Genomic DNA, 20,027 nt, shown 5'->3' with positions numbered 1-20,027 from the left:
TTTTTTGAAAAAATATCTATGGAAGGTCCCTCCATTACTGGACTACATAAGGCGTTGTGGGAGAATGCAGGCCCCAGGAACCTGACACAATTGAAAGAACGCTGGGAAAAAGATTTAGGCATTAGTTTAACGACATGGGATATTAATAAGCAATTGAAAGGAATACCAAAAGTGATTGGTAGTGCACAATACAGGGAATGTGCCTTTCGTTTCATACATCGCGCCTATATGTCTCAAGTACAATTAGCAAAGTTTGGAGGAACACAGACATCGATGTGTAGGCGTTGTGGGAATGCGGAAAATACCTTTTATCATGGTTTCTGGGGTTGTAGGAAAATTAAAGCATTCTGGGGGAGAGTTACTAACTACCTGACCACATTATTTGGATATAGGATAGTGGGATCACCTCAACAGTTGTTGTTGAATCTGCCGGGATCGGTTGGGACGGGGACACTTCATGGGACACACCTATTTCGTAAACTTACCTTGCTGGCAAAGAAATGTATCTTGCAGTATTGGACATCTGATATGGGACCTGAGTTTTGGCATTGGAGAAACATGGTGCATCAGTTGATGATGTGGGAAGCAAGAGAAGCTAAACGTGGACCAAAACGAAAACTTGCATTTTTTAAACTGTGGGGCAGATATATAGACTCTTTGACTCACAGGGGGAGAAGTTTGGTCCTTAACACACTGTAACTGCTGAAAATTGATTAGTTTGAAATCAGACATGAGCGGAGAATCAAGGGGGGGAGGGGGGATTGATTACTTGATATGAATCAATGGTTGCATTATTTTAATATAAGTTCAATAAATTTGTTTAATTTAGTTACAGATGTAGAACATATAGAGGGAGGGGAGGGAGGGGGAGATAAAAACGATAAAAATTTGATGACTGTTAGTAACACACTGAATCATTTGTTTATTAGACCCAGAATGTATCTTTGCATATTCAGAATGTGGATTGTGATTTCTATTTGAATGTCATTAATAAAACGTTGAAACATAAAACAAATAGGAGGAAATATTTTGTTTTCACTCAACGAATAGTTAAGCTTTGGAACTCTTTACTGGAGGATGTAGTAACAGCAATTAGTGTATCTGGGTTTAAAAAAGGTTTGGACAAATTCCTGGAGGAAAAGGCCATAGTCTGCTATTGAGACAGACATGGGAAGCAACTGCTTGCCCTGGGATTTTTCTAGTATGGAGTGTTGCTACAATTTGCGTTTCTGTCAGGTACTTGTGAGCCGGATTGGCCACCGCTGAAAACAGGATGCTGGTCTGATCCAGTTTGGCTACTCTTATGTTCTTATGAATAAGTTGGTGTTGTGGGTACAGGAAGGTGGACAGCACACAGACTCTACAGACAGTAAACTGAACTTGCACTGCACATTTATACTTGTCGGTGATGGCTAAAGTCTGAAAAAGAAGACCAAACGCATTTAGAAAAAAAAAGTACAAAATACATTTATTACTTAAAAACAGAAGCGTGAAGACCTAAACTGCTGTGTAAAAAAAGCACCTGGACAGGGCATGAAAACATCTTCTGGGCTGCTTCAGTAAGAGTTAATGAGACTATGAACTCTGCTTTACTACAGCTGGCCACAATCTCCCACAGGCATCTGACTGTGCCCTGGAGCCCAACTGCACGTGGCCCCTTCTGAACAGTGCTAGCGTGATGGACCCAGACTACAAAGCGAAGGAAGTCGCACTCACATCCCACAGGAAAGCTGTCCCCTTTCCTGAGGCACGAGGGTGTCCGAACGTACAGGAATAAGAGAGGCTGGCCTTGCCACACATGTTTCTGTAACTGCTTTGAATAATTATATACTCAGACCGTGAGAGTATTATCCTCTCCCCAGAGCAGTCCACACACTGGGCGGTTGGCAAGTGGAACTCTGAGCACAAAGCAGTCTACCTGAGGTGTCACCCTTCTTCCTCCCACCCCCCCCCACCCCGCATTCTGGCACAGGAATAGAGCTCCTTTCCATGATTCCGTGTCCACCACATGACACACACATCTGGATCTCATTCAGCAGGCAGGTCTGAAAAACCTGTCAAGAGACAGCTGTCTGTGGGCATCTGATTTAACGTTGTCACCTTCAGGGCTCCGTTTCCTTTTACTAATCTGCAAAGAATGAAAGAACAAATGTTACGACAGGCAGAGAGGGTGCAGGCAGGGCCACTGGTGGGAGCACTGGGCACCTCCCAGCCAAGAAAAGGCTTACCAGGGGTTATGGCCACTCCTATTAGAGCAGCAAGCAGGTCCCTGGAGTAGCCTAATGGTCGGTGCCGTGGACTGTAGAGAAGGGGACCGAGACCCATATCCCACTCTAACTGTTACACTTGTGGTGGAAAGTGTCAGCCCACCAAAAACCTACTGTACCCACATATAGGCGACACCTGCAGGCATAAGGGCTATTGTAGTGCTGTACACTTGGGCACAGTAGGTTTTTGAGGGCTCCCTATACAATATAAGGGGATCTTTTCTGTGACATCCACCGCAACGCCAGGATGTCTGTGTGGCCAGTCTACTAAGAATGCTGCCCCCTCCCCCCATACATCCCCATAGCTTGTTTTTTTGTGCGTTTATAAGAGCAGTACAGACATGATTGTAAATACATTTCAAACTCTGTTAAATACGACTGCCCGATTAATATTTAAGGTATCCAACACGATAGTCGTTGCAATTGCACTGGTTACCAGCACAGGCACCTACAGTTTTTAAGCTGGGTTTTTCTTTTTATTTATTTATTACATTTCCATTACATTACAAGCATAAACTTGTTTAAGAAAATCAGTTGAGCAAAATTTACAATAAAGGAATAATGGTTTTACCATTTACAGATATATATCGCCTGATAAAGCTTGGATATTAAAATTGTTTTATAAAAAAATTGGGTTTTTCTAAATGTGTAGGGTGAAAACACCTGCTTATATGTGAAGTCGAATCCAATTATTGGCTAGAAATGTTAGTCCTGGATCCAGATGTTTTTTTAATTCTCCAGATCCAAAAAAAAGTAGTTTATAAGAGATTTTTTGCTGGTTCATTTACATATTTGGTGGCCAATAATTGGAATGACCTAACTACAGAAATTCAAATGCAATCTAACTATGCAGCATTTCAAAAGTTGCTGAAAACTTATTTCTTTAGAAAATGTTTGCGTTTGAATTAATTAGCTTTTATCGGTTGTTTGTTTTTAATGATCTGTACGTGTTCCTGGAATTGGCCCAGTTTATTCTTTTGTAAACCACGCTGAACTTTAATGGTATGTGTCAGATACAAATGTCATGTAATATAATGTGTCTTTTCCTTGGACATTTTTGTTGTTTTTCGAAAATGGTCCTAAAAGATAGATGCACCGAGCGTAAAAACGTCTAGCAAAGGGCCATTTTCGAAACGTGAAGTTGGACATTTGAAAATGTTCGCTACTGGATTTTTGGACATTTCCCCAAAACATCCAAAATTGAATTTAGACGTCATCGAAAATGCTCCTCTGTATGAATCAATAATCACCTCTGGAAATTAAAAGAAAACACAAGAGAAGGAGAGGTAGATAGGTGGAGGAGTAGCCTAGTGGTTAGTGCAGTGGACTTTGATCCTGGGGAACTGAGTTTGATTCCCACTGCAGCTCCTTGTGACTCTGGGCAAGTCACTTAACCCTCCATTGCCCCAGGTACAAAATAAGTACCTGAATATATGTAAACCGCTTTGAATGTAGTTGCAGAAACCTCAGAAAGGCAGTATATCAAGTCCCATTACCCTTTCCCTATTTGAGATTCTACATGGAATGTTGCTATTCCACTACCAACATTCCATGTAGAAGCCTGCCCTTGCAGATTAGCAACGCGGCCGTGCAGGCTTCTGTTTCTGTGAGTCTGACGTCCTGCACGTAATGTGCAGGACGTCAGACTCACAGAAACAGAAGCCTGCGCGGCCGCGTTGCTGATGTGCAAGGGCAGGCTTCTACATGGAATGTTGCTCGTGGAGGAGTAGCCTAGTGGTTAGTGTAGTAGACTTTGATCCTGGGGAACTGAGTTTGATTCCCACTGCAACTCCTTGTAAACGCCAGGCAAGTCACTTAACCCTCCATTGCCCCTGGCACAAAATAAGTACCTGAATATATGTAAACCGCTTTGAATGTAGTTGCAAAAAACCTCAGAAAGGCGGTATATCAAGTCCCATTTCCCTTTCCCTTTTTGACATTCTACATGGAATGTTGCTATTCCACTGGCAACATTCCATGTAGAAGCCTGCCCTTGCAGATCACCAGTGTGGCCCTGCAGGACATCAGACTCACAGAAACAGAAGCCTGCACAGCCGCATTGGTGATCTGCAAGGGCAGGCTTCTACATGGAATTTTACTAGTGGAGGAGTAGCCTAGTGGTTAGTGCAGCGGACTCTGATCCTGGGGAACTGAGTTTGATTCCCACTGCAGCTCCTTGTGACTCTGGGCAAGTCACTTAACCCTCCATTGCCCCTGGTACAAAATAAGTACCTGAATATATGTAAACCACTTTGAATGTAGTTGCAAAAACCTCAGAAAGGCGGTATATCAAGTCCCATTTCCCTTCTATAAACACACCACCTAGTAAATGCACAGTTCTGCTCACCTTACTTTTCTTCTGTTTCTCAGCGTTTTGGTTTTCGTACATTTTAAATATCTGGATAAAAACAGAGAGTGTCTCAGTGACAGGTTCCGTTCTCTGGCCATCTTGTACAGATCGATTACCCTGAATGAAAAGCCAGAGTGTTCACAGTTTCTATCTACTAGCCTGGAAATGTTCAGGCACACGCCATCCACATTTCGCTGGTCCTGAAACCCGCCGGCCCTGCTCCGTCATGACCACAGCAGGAACTGAGAGAAGAGATGGCTTGGGAAAAATGTTTCCTGCAGGAGGAGAGGGGCTTGGGAGTCTGTCTCACTGCAGGAAAGTAGGGGAGAGGATCCAGTAGAAGTTTGGGTGCAGAAAAGGGTCAGAATGAGGTCCCATGACTGGGAATGTGTTTAAACACGCAGAGTAACAAAGGTAGTAGCCTGGTTTATTTAAAACCTACTATCCCACACAACAGACAAATCTATCTGAGCGGCTTACAATCTAAAATAAGAGAATACATAGAAGCAACAGAAATAACAAAACATAAAACCAGACAGACGAGAAGGAGGGTAAAAATGGGGAGAGGGATACTGTGATTCCGGGCAACAGTGGCATATCAGGAAAGCTAGCTAGAGGGTTTACTTTGCAGACAAAAAGGAAGTGGATTGGTAGAAAGAGGGAGGGGGCATGTGGGCAGGAAAAATAGAATGTATGGGTTCAATTAACAGAATGGTTTTTCTCTACTCTGCTCTTGGTTCACCCTGTCCCCTTCCTCTCCTCTCTGCAGGGAGTCTGGGAAGGAGAGGCTGAAGCAGAGTGCCCTTATTGCCCTGTGGTCTAAGTGGCAGAACTGTGTTCCAGGCTGTTGCACTTGTGTGTTCTGATACTGCCATCTTTAGCTCATACTGTCTTGACCTGAGAAAGGCGGTTTTGGCCTCCAAAAGCTGACTACTTAATTTACTCTGTCGCTCTTGAACTCTAATGCAATACCACTCTGTATTATGTAAGCCACATTGAGCCTGCAAATAGGTGGGAAAATGTGGGATACAAATGCAACAAATAAATAAATAAAATGAATACATTATCTGTATCGAAGGAAGCAGCAAACCAAGTCCACACTGAAGAAACTAAACCTCAATCCAAGAACAAGGCAAAGGCGTGGAGGAGTAGCCTAGTGCTTAGTGCGGTGGCCTGAGAACCTTATGACTCTGGGCAAGTCACTTAACCCTCCATTGCCCCTGGTACAAAATAAGTACCTGTATCTAATGTGTAAACCACTTTGATTGTAATCACAGAAAGGTGGTATATGACGTCCCAGGCCCCTTTCCCCCAAAGGAAATCCGTGATACGAGAGAGAGAGTGTCATTTGTGGCCAGTCTTTCAGGTCTGCAGTATAACGGGCTGAGAAAGGTGTCTGTGTATGCACATTACAAAACCTTCACCTCACCTTCTTCATGGCAGTAGAGACGGCTGACTTCTGGAACTCTGCTTTGGTCACCCATCGTGCACTGTCTACCCCTTTCACCCTCTCAGGTGCCACTGTGGTTCCATCTGCCTCATCGAGGCTCAGGGAATAAACCAGGTAAGTCTGGTGGATGTGGGAGAACATATGAAGCACCTGCAGGAGGAGAACAGAGATTCATTGGAAATGATATTTGGAATGTGAAAATTCAAATGCCATTTATAATGGGAGTCTCTTCTCTCTGCTAACATGAGTTTTTGGCATCCTTTTTCTTTTATTAAGAAAGCAAATAGAATGTTAAGTATTATTAGAAAAGCAATGGAAAACAAAAGTGAGGACGTTATAATGCCTTCACTCAACGTGTAATTAAACTCTGGAATTCGTTGCCAGAGAATGTGGTAAAGGCGGTTAGCTTAGCGGAGTTTAAAAAAAAAAGGTTTGGACGGCTTCCTAAAGGAAAAGTCCATAGACCATTATTAAATTTGACTTGGGGAAAATCCACTATTTCTGGGATAAGCAGTATAAAATGTTTTGTACTTTTTTGGGATCTTGCCAGGTATTTGTGACCTGGATTGGCCACTGTTGGAAACAGGATGCTGGGCTTGATGGACCTTTAATACTTATGGACTTATGTAACACCCATTCCTAACCCGTGAGATCACAGGTGACGCGGGTGAAAGAATTTGCATCAGCTTTTTCCCCTTTCTGTCTGAGTTCACTAATAGTTTGAATTTTAGCAGGTTTTTCCGCCTGTGTGGCACGATTATATGACTCATCCCCAAAATCCTGAAAGTGAAATACTGCAGCAGAAAACCCAAAAGTCCTTGTTCTGTTCAAAACAGTGGTAGAAGTTGTCTTTACACCCAGAGTGTGAAGCATGTCTCCTTCCTCTGAACATGGATTCAAGGCCAGAGACAGAAGTTTGACGTGTGGCAGCTTCCCTCTTCTAAAGGGACCTCATCTTTTTGAAGAAATGTACCAATGACTAAAAAGGAAAACCAAAATTCATGCTCCATATTCTCTCTACAGAGGACTTACCTGGCCAATGTAGCGCAGGCCTCGCAGACCCCCAGTCCCTCCGGTCACTGCAGCCAGATGCCCAGACAGCACCCGCTTCTGCTCCTTCTTGGACATCTCTGTGTCGGAAAGTATGCTGGGGAACTCCCACATCCTGGCCAGCAGTCCTGTGAAGGGCACATCGCAGGGTTAAAGAAGCAGCTGCCGCAGCCCACTGATGGGCGAGACGACCGCAGCTGACCCAGTATTACCTGAGCTGGGCCTCTGACTAAGCAGGTACTCTGGCTCTCCGCGTACACTCCTCCTCTCTGGGACACAAGTCAGGGTTTGCACCTGCCGGGGCTGCTTCTTTGGGGATTTTCTGGGGAAGTTTCTTACACCCAGCTTCTTGTCCCAGGGTGACATGGGAGGCAGGCACAGGGGGCAGCTGCCAGCTGCAGTCACTATAAACAGGAAGAAATGCAGAGATGAGGCAGCCCTCTGCTCGTTATAAGTACATAAGCACTGCCACGCTGGGAAAAGACCAAAGGTCCATCAAGCCCAGCACTCTGTCTCTGACAGCGGCCAATCCAGGCCCCAAGAAACATGACGGCAGATAAAGGCCATATGACCCATCCTCTGTAACCCCTAATTCTTCCTGTTCCTAAGCAATCCAACATGCTTATGCCATGCCTTTTGAAATTCTGAAACAGTCCTCGACTCCACCACCTCCACCGGGAGGCCACTCCACGCCTCCACCACCCTTTCTGTGAAATAATACTTCCTTAGGTTACTCCTAAGCCTATTCCCTCTTAACTTTGTCATATGCCCCCTCATTCCAGAGCTCTCTTCCTTCCTAACCGACTTTGAGGCCTGGCTCTCCGTTTTTCTTGAGCCCTCGTCCCCATCCCTCATTCTTGGAGATTTTAACATACATACTGATAACCCATCTGACCCATACGCTTCTCAGTTCCTCACTCTAACCTCCTCCTTCAACCTCCAACTGAGCTCCACCACCCCTACTCACCAATCTGGCCACTGTCTTGACCTCGTCCTCTCCTCTACCTGCTCACCCTCCAATTTCTGCGCCTCAGCTGTTCCTCTCTCTGACCATCACCTGATCACCTTCACACTTCATCACCCTCCCCCTCAGTCCTGCCCAACACTAACCACTACTTCCAGGAATCTCTCGTCTTGACTACTGCAACCTACTCCTCACTGGCCTCCCACTTTGCCATCTATCCCCCCTTCAGTCCGTTCAGAACTCTGCTGCACATCTTATCTTCCGCCTGGACCGATATACTCACATCTCCCCTCTCCTCAAGTCACTTCACTGGCTTCCAATCAGGTACCGCATACAGTTCAAGCTTCTCCTACTAACCTACAAATGCACTCAATCTGCAGCCCCTCCTTACCTCTCTACCCTCATCTCCCCTTACGTTCCTACCCGTAACCTTCGCTCTCAAGACAAATCCCTCCTCTCAGTACCCTTCTCCACCACCGCCAACTCCAGGCTCCGCCCTTTCTGCCTCGCCTCACCCCATGCTTGGAATAAACTCCCTGAGCCCATTCGCCAGGCCCCCTCCCTGCCCATCTTCAAATCCTTGCTCAAAACCCACCTCTTCAATGTCGCCTTTGGCACCTAACCACCATACCTCTATTCATGAAATCTAGACTGCCCCAACTTGACATTTCGTCCTTTAGATTGTAAGCTCCTTTGAGCAGGGACTGTCCTTTCTGTTAAACTGTACAGCGCTGCGTAACCCTAGTAGTGCTCTAGAAATGTTAAGCAGTAGTAGCTCTCCTTCATTTGAAAAAGGCTCTCTTCCTGTACGTAGATGCCCTTGAGATATTTAAACGTTTCTATCATGTCTCCTCTCTACGTTAGCGTTACTCCTGAGTCTGGAAGAGTATCCACGAATCGAGAACCCGGTATCCCCTGAAGAAGCCTTTTGGCGAAACGGGTCCATTGGGTTTTGGTGGTTTTTCGGGAGAACTACAAACGTCAAGCTCTAATAATCAAGCTAAGCTGAATTTTGATTTACTTTTCTTGAACTTTGCATGTTGGGCAGTATACTGCACACGGATATATAGTGTTTCTCTTTTAAGTGCATAAAGGAAAAAAACATTCAAAAAACATAACACAAAGATATGAACAATTTCTTCCAACCTTCGTGGTTGGTTGGGGGTTTTTGACCAATGAGTAGAAAAAATAGGCATGAGACAAGGATTGTCTGACTGCCACAGGCTTTTTTCAATGAGGTCTTTTCCCCTATCTTTTCTTTAAGTGGTTCGGATCACTTGTTGTATTCTTATGTTCTAACCATATAGAATCTTCATTAAAATATTCTGTGATAGGTTTTTGCTTCTACAATTTTATCAGGAGATATTTATTTATTTATTTATTTATTGCATTTGTATCCCACATTTTCCCACCTATTTGCAGGCTCAATGTGGCTTACAGAGTCTTGTTATGACATTAACATTACATGCCATGATTGTTGTATTTTATTTATTCATTCATTTATTATTGGGATTTATTAACTGCCTTTATGAAGAGATTCACCCAAGGCGGTGTACGAAGGTACAGTTTAACATCAAACTTACAATTTTGTTAACAGTATAGCAATAGTAAAATGAACAAGTAGAAACATAAATACAGTGAAAGAGGAAAACTTGAAAACAGCAAATTGAAACCTAATAATAAGACAACCATGACACAGGCTCAAAAATATACACATTTAACAGCACTGAAATTCAAATAAGAGACACAATACGATACAAGCATATGGAGATTCTCCTCCATACCCACATGTAATCTAGTCCCCAATTGGTTTTGCACTTGTAGAGAGAGGGGGGGATAAGCAGTGACGTAGGAAGGGGGGGGCAGTGGGGCAGTCCGCCCTGGGTGCATGCCGCTGGGGGGGGTGTCGCCTCCGCTGGTTCACTGCTCTCTCTGCCCCAGAACAGGTTACTTCCTGTTCTGGGGCAGAGAGAGCAGGGAACCAGCGGAGCCGACGCAGCTCCCAGCGACATGCACTCTGGGCAGAGCGGCCCTCCCGCCCGTCCCCTTTGGTAAGAATGCGCTCGGGGGGGGGGGGGGTGCACCGTGGCGAACCACCCCGGGTATCAGCCGCCCTCGCTAGGGCACTGGGGATAAGAGTTCAACTGTTTGTATGCATGTATGGCCCCTGTAAGGGATGATCAGGTCTCATCTCCTAATCTGCTGTTCTCAAGCATATTCATAGAATTTAAGTTCTGGTTACTATTCATGGCGATACTACAGAGCTCGGTTCATTCTTAAAATGTTTTAAGAGTATTTTAATATCCAATCTGAATAACAAATATCTGATTTTGAAATTCTTGTTTTCCAATCACCATGAAGACTCTTTCAACATTTTGCCCCTGGTCCCCCCCCCCCAACCAATCCCCATACTTTGAAGTCATCTGTTACATGACAGACTATTACCCCCTCTCTGCTGAGCTGAGATAGTCGACAGGCAGGTTCCTTCACTTCCTCCCTTGATCCCATCTCCATCACTCACCACACTCCTCTATATCCGACAGTGATTCACGCTCCGAAGCCCCTTTCCCCTTCAGCCTCTGAAATGCAGAATCCAGATCCTTCTGCACCTACAACCAAGAGAAGAAAGCAGCCTATGAGAGAGGAAGCAATGAACTGCTCCTAAACACAGTACGAGAAAGATTTTTTTTTTAATTTTTAGAAGTCTTTATTGAGCAAAAAGAATATAACACAGAACATATATAACTCGGCTCATTACATCTTATTCCAGGTGAGCCCAACACGGCATTAAATAATAATATACATGGAATATCATATGGTGTTATTGGCCCCACCATAGTCACCTTGTGTACTTCATATTTTTAATCCAGTTTTATAAGTACAAGAAAGATTTAAGGGCCTTCGTGCAGACCAGTTTAAGCATCTGCTGAAACTACTATTACAATTATTTGATAACATCATTCAAACAATTTTTTTACGGAATGGGATGGAACCCTAATAGAAACCCCACGCCTTCTGTTGTAGAGGGTCTTTGGATTTTGAAATTTTAATTTAGTGCATGTCTTTTCTCAGACGGTGAATTACATTCAGGTACAGTAAGTATTTCCCTGTCCCGGGAGGTCTTACAATCTAACTTTGTACCTGAGGCAACGGAGGGTTTAATGGCTTGTCCAAGATCACAAGACCATAAGAATAACCACACTGGGTCAGACCAATGGTCCATCTAGCCCAGTACCCTGCTTCCAGCAGTGGCCAATCCAGGTCACAAGGAATTGCAGTGGAATTTCAGAACTGCCAAGGGACCCGATCTTTGAGAGGGAGATTTACACCATGCCCCCAGCATTGCCCAGCCACACCCCCACAGACCGCCCATTCCACCTCCTGGCTTCACCCTGACAGATCTCAGCTGTGGCACCAACAAGCCACTTCCCCCCCCCCCCCCCCCCCGGCAGCTGGAGACGCGTTAATAAGACGTCAGCCTATACTACATTATCTACAGTGGTGGGAGCAAACCTTACAAATAACAATAGAATATACACAATGGGGAAAAGCCATGGAGCATATGTTGTGGGTTTCTATATCTAGTTCAATGATAGAAAGCAGTTACAAAATATTATATCAATGGTATTACACTCCTAAGCGATTGGTAAAAATGTATGGGCAGGGGTCTGACAAATGTTGGAGGGGCTGTGCTGCAGTGGGGGACATGCTTCATATTTGGTGGACATGTCCGAAAATTCAGCTTTATTGGGCAGAGTTGATTGATATGTTTATCCAAGTGACTGGAGTACGGTATCCTCAAAAACCGGAGATCTGTTTGCTACATGTCCGCCCCTTAGGGGTACGACTTTTAGACCTTCGGCTCACTTCAATATGGTTGGTGACGGGAAAAATTATATTGGCTTCACAGTGGAAAAGCTTAGTGGCACCACCTGTGATAAAAGTAGTGTATAAGATGGACTCTCTCTATCAAATGTCTAAAATGACAGCTCTACGATCTGGACATGTAGCAAAGTTTAATATGCTATGGGAACGATACCGATCATGGAGACTAAAATCTAGCATAGACCTTGATGCCCCTAAGCTCATTGTTCCAAGGCTTTGAATGCTTCTGGACGTCTCTCTACTGACCTTCAATGTTTTCTAATTGCAAGATGGGGGGGAGGGGGGAATGAGGGAATATTTTGTGTGCTTTTTTGCATTGTTCAGTATTTAAGTTTATGAGATATGTTTAATACACTGTTGCTGTGTAATGACTTGATATCTATACAATACTTTCAATAAAAAAAGAAATTAAAAAAAAAAAAAGGAAAAAAAAAAAAACAAAACGTCATCACCTGCTGCCACAGGATAAGAGCTGTGAAATTTCCTCTCCCGCATCTGCTTACAGGAAGTGACATCACAGGAGGCGGACATGGCAGAGGAAAGGCTCTGGTCAGACCAACTAACAGCCAACCTGTTTACACTGTTGCATCTGCCAACCAGCTGTTGCCACTTTGGGAGGACTCTGGGAGGAAAGGACCAGTGTGGTGGGGAGATATGTGGAAGGAAATGCTGGACTCATGGGGGAGGGGGGGTTTGGCGGGTCAGGGATGAGGAAGGCAGATAGCAGGGGTGGAGAGCAGAGGGCAGCCCCTACCATTCGGCAGTTCTGGACATTCTGCCAGGCTCACTCAATGATAGCTAGAGCTAGGCCCCTGGCTCAGCAGCAGATCTTCGGTCCCCAGCAGGAGATGACCTGCAAAAGCAGGAATCTCCCGCTGGCAGGTCTGGGGTTTGAATCTGGCTTCCCTGTTGTTAGCCTGATGTTCTAACTATTAAGCTGCCCCTCCAACCTGCAACCTGATCCGATACTCTGTGTTAACAGAAACACCCCAAATAATGGTTGCAGAGGATGCTTTTCCTTTCTGCTCACTATACAAAAAAAAACCCCAATATTCAGATTCTAGTGCAGCCTCAGTAATAACAACAAACTCCCACCCTACCCAGGCACACTACGGTCTGTGCCCTGAAAATGGCAAGGACAAATCAAGTTCAAGTATACACATGCAATATCACATCATATGTTACACTGTGAGATTATCTTGGTGGGCAGACTGGATGGACCATGCAGGTCTTTATCTGCCATCATCTACTATGTTACTGTTACGTCTTAAGGGGTTCCAAAAGGCTTAGTCCACCCATCCTGCAGAACCAAGTTAGGACGCAAGCTGTACCCGTCTGTATGCTTGACAGTGGCTCTTCACGGGACATTCTGCACAAAGGGGGGCCTTCGGTGTGCACAGCAGAGCCCCCAACTCCATCAGAGCCTGGTTAAAGTCCCCAGGCCTTGCAGGATCCACCAGAGTATCAGCCAGAGCCCTGCCAGGAATAGAGGAGAGCATTGCATCACTCACCACAGAACCACATCTGCAAAATCTCCCCTACTCCAAACTAGGAGGAAGACAGGGGAGCCCGGGAGGGAAGGATGAGGGGCACCAAGAAAACATCTGAACAGAAACCTCACTGAGCAAGTGGGATGGAAACAATGATTTTGAATCTGGAAATAGAAACAAGTCAGACCACGATGCCGGGGGGCTCCTAATATTACAGAAATTGTGTCCAGTGAAGGAAATCAAAGCCCCTCAATTACAACTAATTATAGGTTATCAACATCTCTTGAGCCAGTGTGGATTTTTTCCCCTTCTACTGTCCCTCCCCCCCCCCCCCCCCCCCCCAATTTTTTTCTTCTGTAGGCATTCAGGGATTGTAGCCCTGCTCTTGGTGATGAAAAATAAATCCCAGAATACTTAGCAGCATGCATTTGAAAAAACCCTGTTTGGCCCACTGTGCCCCGATGGCCTGCAGTTAGTTCAGCAGCTCTGAAATGGAAGAGTAGGCCTAATGGACAGAGCAGAGGGCTGAGAACTAGGGAAACGGGTTCGAATCCCACTTACAGCCTTCATGAACTTGGGCAAGCCACTCCACTCCCCCTGCAATCCCTCTGGGGGTTGAAAAGTATCCACAGTACTTGAATGTAACTCACCTTGGGCTAAATCCAAACTCCCTTCCCCTTCCCCTGTAATTTCAGTCCTACCACATGCAAATGGAAGGCAGACGTCACCCTGGGCGTATGTTTACATTTCATTTCCCAGAATCCTTTGGGACATATTTGACTGTGCTGTGGCGAGTTGTATGCGTCATGGATACAAATTCAAACCTCACCACAGTGCTGTCATTACTGCCAGGCTGCTGGAGTCTGCTCCAATGCCCCTCACACGGCACAAAACACGGATCACGTTCCCATCCACAACTCCTGTTGCCTGCAACACAAAAAAGAGAAAATATGAATCCTATCCTTGGGGTTAACAGAGAACTTGGCCGATATGGTCTGCTGAATTTCATTCCTAGCCCAACGCCATCAACCCCAGTTCAAGTCGGGCTTTCCCTCACTTCCTCACAGCAGCTCTTGTGAGAAGCTCTTTCCATGACAAAAAAGTTCTTAAAACCTTTCTCCCTTCATCTAGCCCTTAGAGCCTCAGTTGTGGTCTCTTGTTCTGGAGCGTTCTTGCTTCTTGTGCATTCTTTCTAGTTTTGAGGTACAGTGGAACCCCGATATAATGCACCCTGCAATAATATAAATCTGCATATAATGCGATCATGCCTTGGCTCCTCCTCTTTTTTTTTATACGTGCAGCTCCTTTTGCAACAAATCAGTTTTTGGTTCAATTGTGTTCATGTTCTATTGACCCTGCATTTAATGCAATGATATTTTATAGACACCAATCATAGTGTTATATCGAGGTTCCACTGTATCTGAGTGACTTTATTATAACCCAACTCCTCTGTCCTCAGCCCACCTGTTTCTTAGTCCTTTCTGACTATCTCCTGCCTCTTCTCTTCCTGATTGGATTTTTCCTGGTCTTCTTTTATTTTGTAAATTGCCTTGATATGGTTTTATGTAGACAGTGTATCAGTTCAACGAACTAAGTAATACAGAGAAAGAGTTCACAGATTAGGAAGCGGGAGAGACAGACAAAAACTGAACTAGAAACTCCAAAAAAGCAGACTCTGAAGAAAGAGAAAGGCATTTCATACGAACATAAGCGTTGCCATACTGGGACAGACCGAAGGTCCATCAAGCCCCAGCATCCTGTTTCCAACAGTGGCCAATCCAGGTCACAAGTACCTGGCAAGATCCCAAAACAGTACCATACATTTTATGCTGTTTATCCTAGAAATAAAAGTGGATTTTCCCAAGACCATCTTAATAATGGCTTATGGACTTTTCTTTTAGGAAGCTATCCAAGCCTTTTAAAACCCCGTTAAGCTAACTGCTTTCACCACATTCTCTGGCAACGAATTCCAGAATTTAATTACACGTTGAGTGAAGAAATATTTTCTCTGATTTGTTTTAAATGTACTACTTTGTAGCTTCATCGCGTGCCCCCTAGTCCTGGTATTTTTGGAAAAAAGTAAACAAGTGATTCATGTTGCATTGAGTGAAAAACAGGGACAGCAGAGGAACCCAGATCCCAAAACTAACAGAAAATCAAAGACTTCCCGCAAAAGAATGTGCAGGAAAACTGTGTATAATCCTAGCAGTAAAATCTGCTGTATCCTGCCACCAGGTAAGAAATATAGTCTGGTTACTTCTCTTATGTAATTCTCTTTTTTCACCACTTCAGGTTATTACTTTAGAAATTCCCAGACCAAGAACATTTCTTCAGCAGCTGGACTATCCTTCCAAGGAAAAAGAAAGCCCCCTTCTGCCCACCACACCTATCTGCAGGCGCCGAGCTCCACAACTCTCACCTGTCCCTATGTTTACCCCCTGCCAACCTGTCCGTATGCGATGGAAGCAATGGCTCCTGCTGTGTAACGCCCTACTCCGGGCAGCAGCTTCTGCAGTTCCACAGCCGTCCGTGGCATCTCTCCGTTCAACTGAGACACGACCTAGAGAAAAAGACAAGAAAAAAACAAAAGAGAATTCAGGTCCGAACCATCATTCTTCCCAGCCCAGTGCTTCCTCCCCTTCTGTGTGCCTGGAACACACCCCTGCTCCTCCCCCAAGGGGACTAAAGACACTTTACCCTGTCCCCGTCCAGTCTGGGTACTAAGGTTCCAAAGCACAAGTGTATTTCCTGCATTTAACTCCACGGACAAGGGCATCAGTGCATCATGTCACGTCTTCAAGGCCACCACAGATATGAGAAACATTTTGCATTATTGCTGATGACACAAAGTTATTCAAAGTCGTTAAATCGCGACAGGGTTGTGAAAAATTACAAGAGGACCTTACGAGACTGGGAGACTGGGCGGCTAAATGGCAGATGACGTTTAATGTGAGCAAGTGCAAGGTGATGCATGTGGGAAAAAAGAACCCGAATTATAGCTACGCCATGCAAGGTTCCACATTAGGAGTTACGGACCAAGAAAGGGATCTGGGTGTCGTCGTCGATAACACACTGAAACCTTCTGCTCAGTGTGCTGCTGCGGCTAGGAAAGCGAATAGAATGTTGGGTATTAGTAGGAAAGGTATGGAAAACAGGTGTGAGGATGTTATAATGCCGTTGTATCGCTCCATGGTGCGACCGCACCTTGAGTATTGTGTTTAATTCTGGTCGCCGCATCTCAAGAAAGATATAATGGAATTGGAAAAGGTGCAGTGAAGGGCGACTAAAATGATAGCGGGGATGGGACGACTTCCCTATGAAGAAAGACTAAGGACGCTAGGGCTATACAGCTTGGAGAAGAGACGGCTGAGGGGAGACATGATAGAGGTATATAAAATAATGAGTGGAGTGGAACAGGTGGATGTGAAGCGTCTGTTCACGCTTTCCAAAAATACTAGGACTAGGGGGCATGCAATGAAACTACAGTGTAGTAAATTTAAAACAAATCGGAGAAAATTTTTCTTCACCCAACGTGTAATTAAACTCTGGAATTCGTTGCCGGAGAAAGTGGTGAAGGCGGTTAGCTTAGCAGAGTTTAAAAAGGGGTTGGACGGTTTCCTAAAGGACAAGTCCATAAACCACTACTAACTGGGAAAAATCCACAATTCAGGGAATAACATGTATAAAATGTTTGTACGTTTGGGAAGCTCGCCAGGTGCCCTTGGCCTGGATTGGCCGCTGTCGTGGACAGGAAGCTGGGCTCGATGGACCCTTGGTCTTTTCCCAGTGTGGCATTACTTATGTCCTCTACTTGGCTCACTTTTATTACATAGAGCAGTGATTTAACCTATTGTGATGTCATAGTGGCTCATTCCACCAATAAGAGCCAACCTCATTAGTGATGTCACAATGGCTTGATTGTATAGAACGTTTGTACGTTTGGGAAGCTTGCCAGGTGCCCTTGGCCTGGATTGGCCGCTGTCATGGACAGGACGCTGGGCTCGATGGACCCTTGGTCTTTTCCCACTGTGGCATTACTTATGTACTTATGTCCTCTACTTGGCTCACTTTTATTACATAGAGCAGTGATTTAACCTATTGTGATGTCATAGTGGCTCATTCCACCAATAAGAGCCAACCTCATTAGTGATGTCACAATGGCTTGATTGTATAGAACGTTTGTACGTTTGGGAAGCTTGCCAGGTGCCCTTGGCCTGGATTGGCCGCTGTCGTGGACAGGATGCTGGGCTCGATGGACCCTTGGTCTTTTCCCAGTGTGGCATTACTTATGTACTTATGTACAGTGGTGGAAATAAGTATTTGATCCCTTGCTGATTTTGTAAGTTTGCCCACTGACAAAGACATGAGCAGCCCATAATTGAAGGGTAGGTTATTGGTAACAGTGAGAGATAGCACATCACAAATTAAATCCGGAAAATCACATTGTGGAAAGTATATGAATTTATTTGCATTCTGCAGAGGGAAATAAGTATTTAATCCCTCTGGCAAACAAGACCTAATACTTGGTGGCAAAACCCTTGTTGGCAAGCACAGCGGTCAGACGTCTTCTGTAGTTGATGATGAGGTTTGCACACATGTCAGGAGGAATTTTGGTCCACTCCTCTTTGCAGATCATCTCTAAATCATTAAGAGTTCTGGGCTGTCGCTTGGCAACTCGCAGCTTCAGCTCCCTCCATAAGTTTTCAATGGGATTAAGGTCTGGTGACTGGCTAGGCCACTCCATGACCCTAATGTGCTTCTTCCTGAGCCACTCCTTTGTTGCCTTGGCTGTATGTTTTGGGTCATTGTCGTGCTGGAAGACCCAGCCACGACCCATTTTTAAGGCCCTGGCGGAGGGAAGGAGGTTGTCACTCAGAATTGTACGGTACATGGCCCCATCCATTCTCCCATTGATGCGGTGAAGTAGTCCTGTGCCCTTAGCAGAGAAACACCCCCAAAACATAACATTTCCACCTCCATGCTTGACAGTGGGGACGGTGTTCTTTGGGTCATAGGCAGCATTTCTCTTCCTCCAAACACGGCGAGTTGAGTTCATGCCAAAGAGCTCAATTTTTGTCTCATCTGACCACAGCACCTTCTCCAAATCACTCTCGGCATCATCCAGGTGTTCACTGGCAAACTTCAGACGGGCCGTCACATGTGCCTTCCGGAGCAGGGGGACCTTGCGGGCACTGCAGGATTGCAATCCGTTATGTCGTAATGTGTTACCAATGGTTTTCGTGGTGACAGTGGTCCCAGCTGCCTTGAGATCATTGACAAGTTCCCCCCTTGTAGTTGTAGGCTGATTTCTAACCTTCCTCATGATCAAGGATACCCCACGAGGTGAGATTTTGCGTGGAGCCCCAGATCTTTGTCGATTGACAGTCATTTTGTACTTCTTCCATTTTCTTACTATGGCACCAACAGTTGTCTCCTTCTCGCCCAGCGTCTTACTGATGGTTTTGTAGCCCATTCCAGCCTTGTGCAGGTGTATGATCTTGTCCCTGACATCCTTAGACAGCTCCTTGCTCTTGGCCATTTTGTAGAGGTTAGAGTCTGACTGATTCACTGAGTCTGTGGACAGGTGTCTTTCATACAGGTGACCATTGCCGACAGCTGTCTGTCATGCAGGTAACGAGTTGATTTGGAGCATCTACCTGGTCTGTAGGGGCCAGATCTCTTACTGGTTGGTGGGGGATCAAATACTTATTTCCCTCTGCAGAATGCAAATAAATTCATATACTTTCCACAATGTGATTTTCCGGATTTAATTTGTGATGTGCTATCTCTCACTGTTACCAATAACCTACCCTTCAATTATGGGCTGCTCATGTCTTTGTCAGTGGGCAAACTTACAAAATCAGCAAGGGATCAAATACTTATTTCCACCACTGTATGTGTTTGGGAATGAAAGGTAACCACTGACTTTTCTGGGTTACAGGCCAAGTTTCCACTCTAAGCCCCGTTTTCTTGCTTCTTTTAAATGGAGAAAGTGAAGTGGGGGGCAGTTATCATTGATTCAGTCTGGGGAATACAAAGAAGGAATGCAAATAGAGATTTAAATGGAGAAATAACTAAGAAATCTCAGCAGATTCCATGAAGTAGATCTATTTCCAATAGTTTATTTTCCCCGAGTCTACCTGTTTATTTTTTCTGGACTTTTCCTCCAGGAATTTGTCCAATCCCCTTTGTAACTCCACTAAGTTGACCCGCCTTAACCACATCCTCCAACAACATTCCACAGCTTAAGTACTGTATTTAAAAAAAAACAAAACTCAAACCTTTCTAAGATTTGTTTTCAATCTGCTGGTCGTTAGTTTCATGGAGTGTCCTGTGTTTTTTTTGTCCCATTTGACAGGTTAAACAACTTTCCCCTATTCCATCCCTCTCATAATGCATCACATCCCTTCTCAATCGTCTTTCCTCCAAGTTGTAGAGTCTTAACCTGTTTAGTCTTTCTTCATAAGGGAGCTGGTCCAGCCCCTTTATCGTTTTTTGTTGCCCTTCTCAGAATCTTTTCTAGTTGTACTATATCCTTTTTGATGCGTCTCCAGGGGCTTCTGCCCAAGAG

The 20,027-nt window shown here is 44.9% G+C and overlaps 1 protein-coding gene across 1 annotated transcript in view; it reads right to left on the bottom strand.

The window, feature by feature from the left end:
- Positions 1 to 1,513: 1,513 nt before the first annotated feature.
- The window catches only part of MUTYH (mutY DNA glycosylase), a 37,432-nt gene continuing 18,918 nt past the window's right edge, over positions 1,514 to 20,027 (bottom strand). Inside the window, exons 7-16 of the mRNA XM_030206205.1 lie at positions 15,903 to 16,016; positions 14,286 to 14,383; positions 13,298 to 13,442; positions 10,603 to 10,690; positions 7,330 to 7,521; positions 7,100 to 7,245; positions 6,047 to 6,217; positions 4,615 to 4,665; positions 1,946 to 2,128; positions 1,514 to 1,660 (exon numbers count right to left, since the gene is read on the bottom strand). Of these exons, the coding sequence (XP_030062065.1) occupies positions 2,033 to 2,128; positions 4,615 to 4,665; positions 6,047 to 6,217; positions 7,100 to 7,245; positions 7,330 to 7,521; positions 10,603 to 10,690; positions 13,298 to 13,442; positions 14,286 to 14,383; positions 15,903 to 16,016 (1,101 nt within the window). The 3' untranslated portion in view covers positions 1,514 to 1,660; positions 1,946 to 2,032. The remainder of the gene's footprint in view (positions 1,661 to 1,945; positions 2,129 to 4,614; positions 4,666 to 6,046; positions 6,218 to 7,099; positions 7,246 to 7,329; positions 7,522 to 10,602; positions 10,691 to 13,297; positions 13,443 to 14,285; positions 14,384 to 15,902; positions 16,017 to 20,027) is intronic.

Source organism: Microcaecilia unicolor, chromosome 6, assembly GCF_901765095.1.
Source record: "Microcaecilia unicolor chromosome 6, aMicUni1.1, whole genome shotgun sequence".
Taxonomy (NCBI): domain Eukaryota; kingdom Metazoa; phylum Chordata; class Amphibia; order Gymnophiona; family Siphonopidae; genus Microcaecilia; species Microcaecilia unicolor.
The sequence above is the reverse complement of the archived record's forward strand: the minus strand, read 5'-3'. Positions and strand labels throughout refer to the sequence as shown.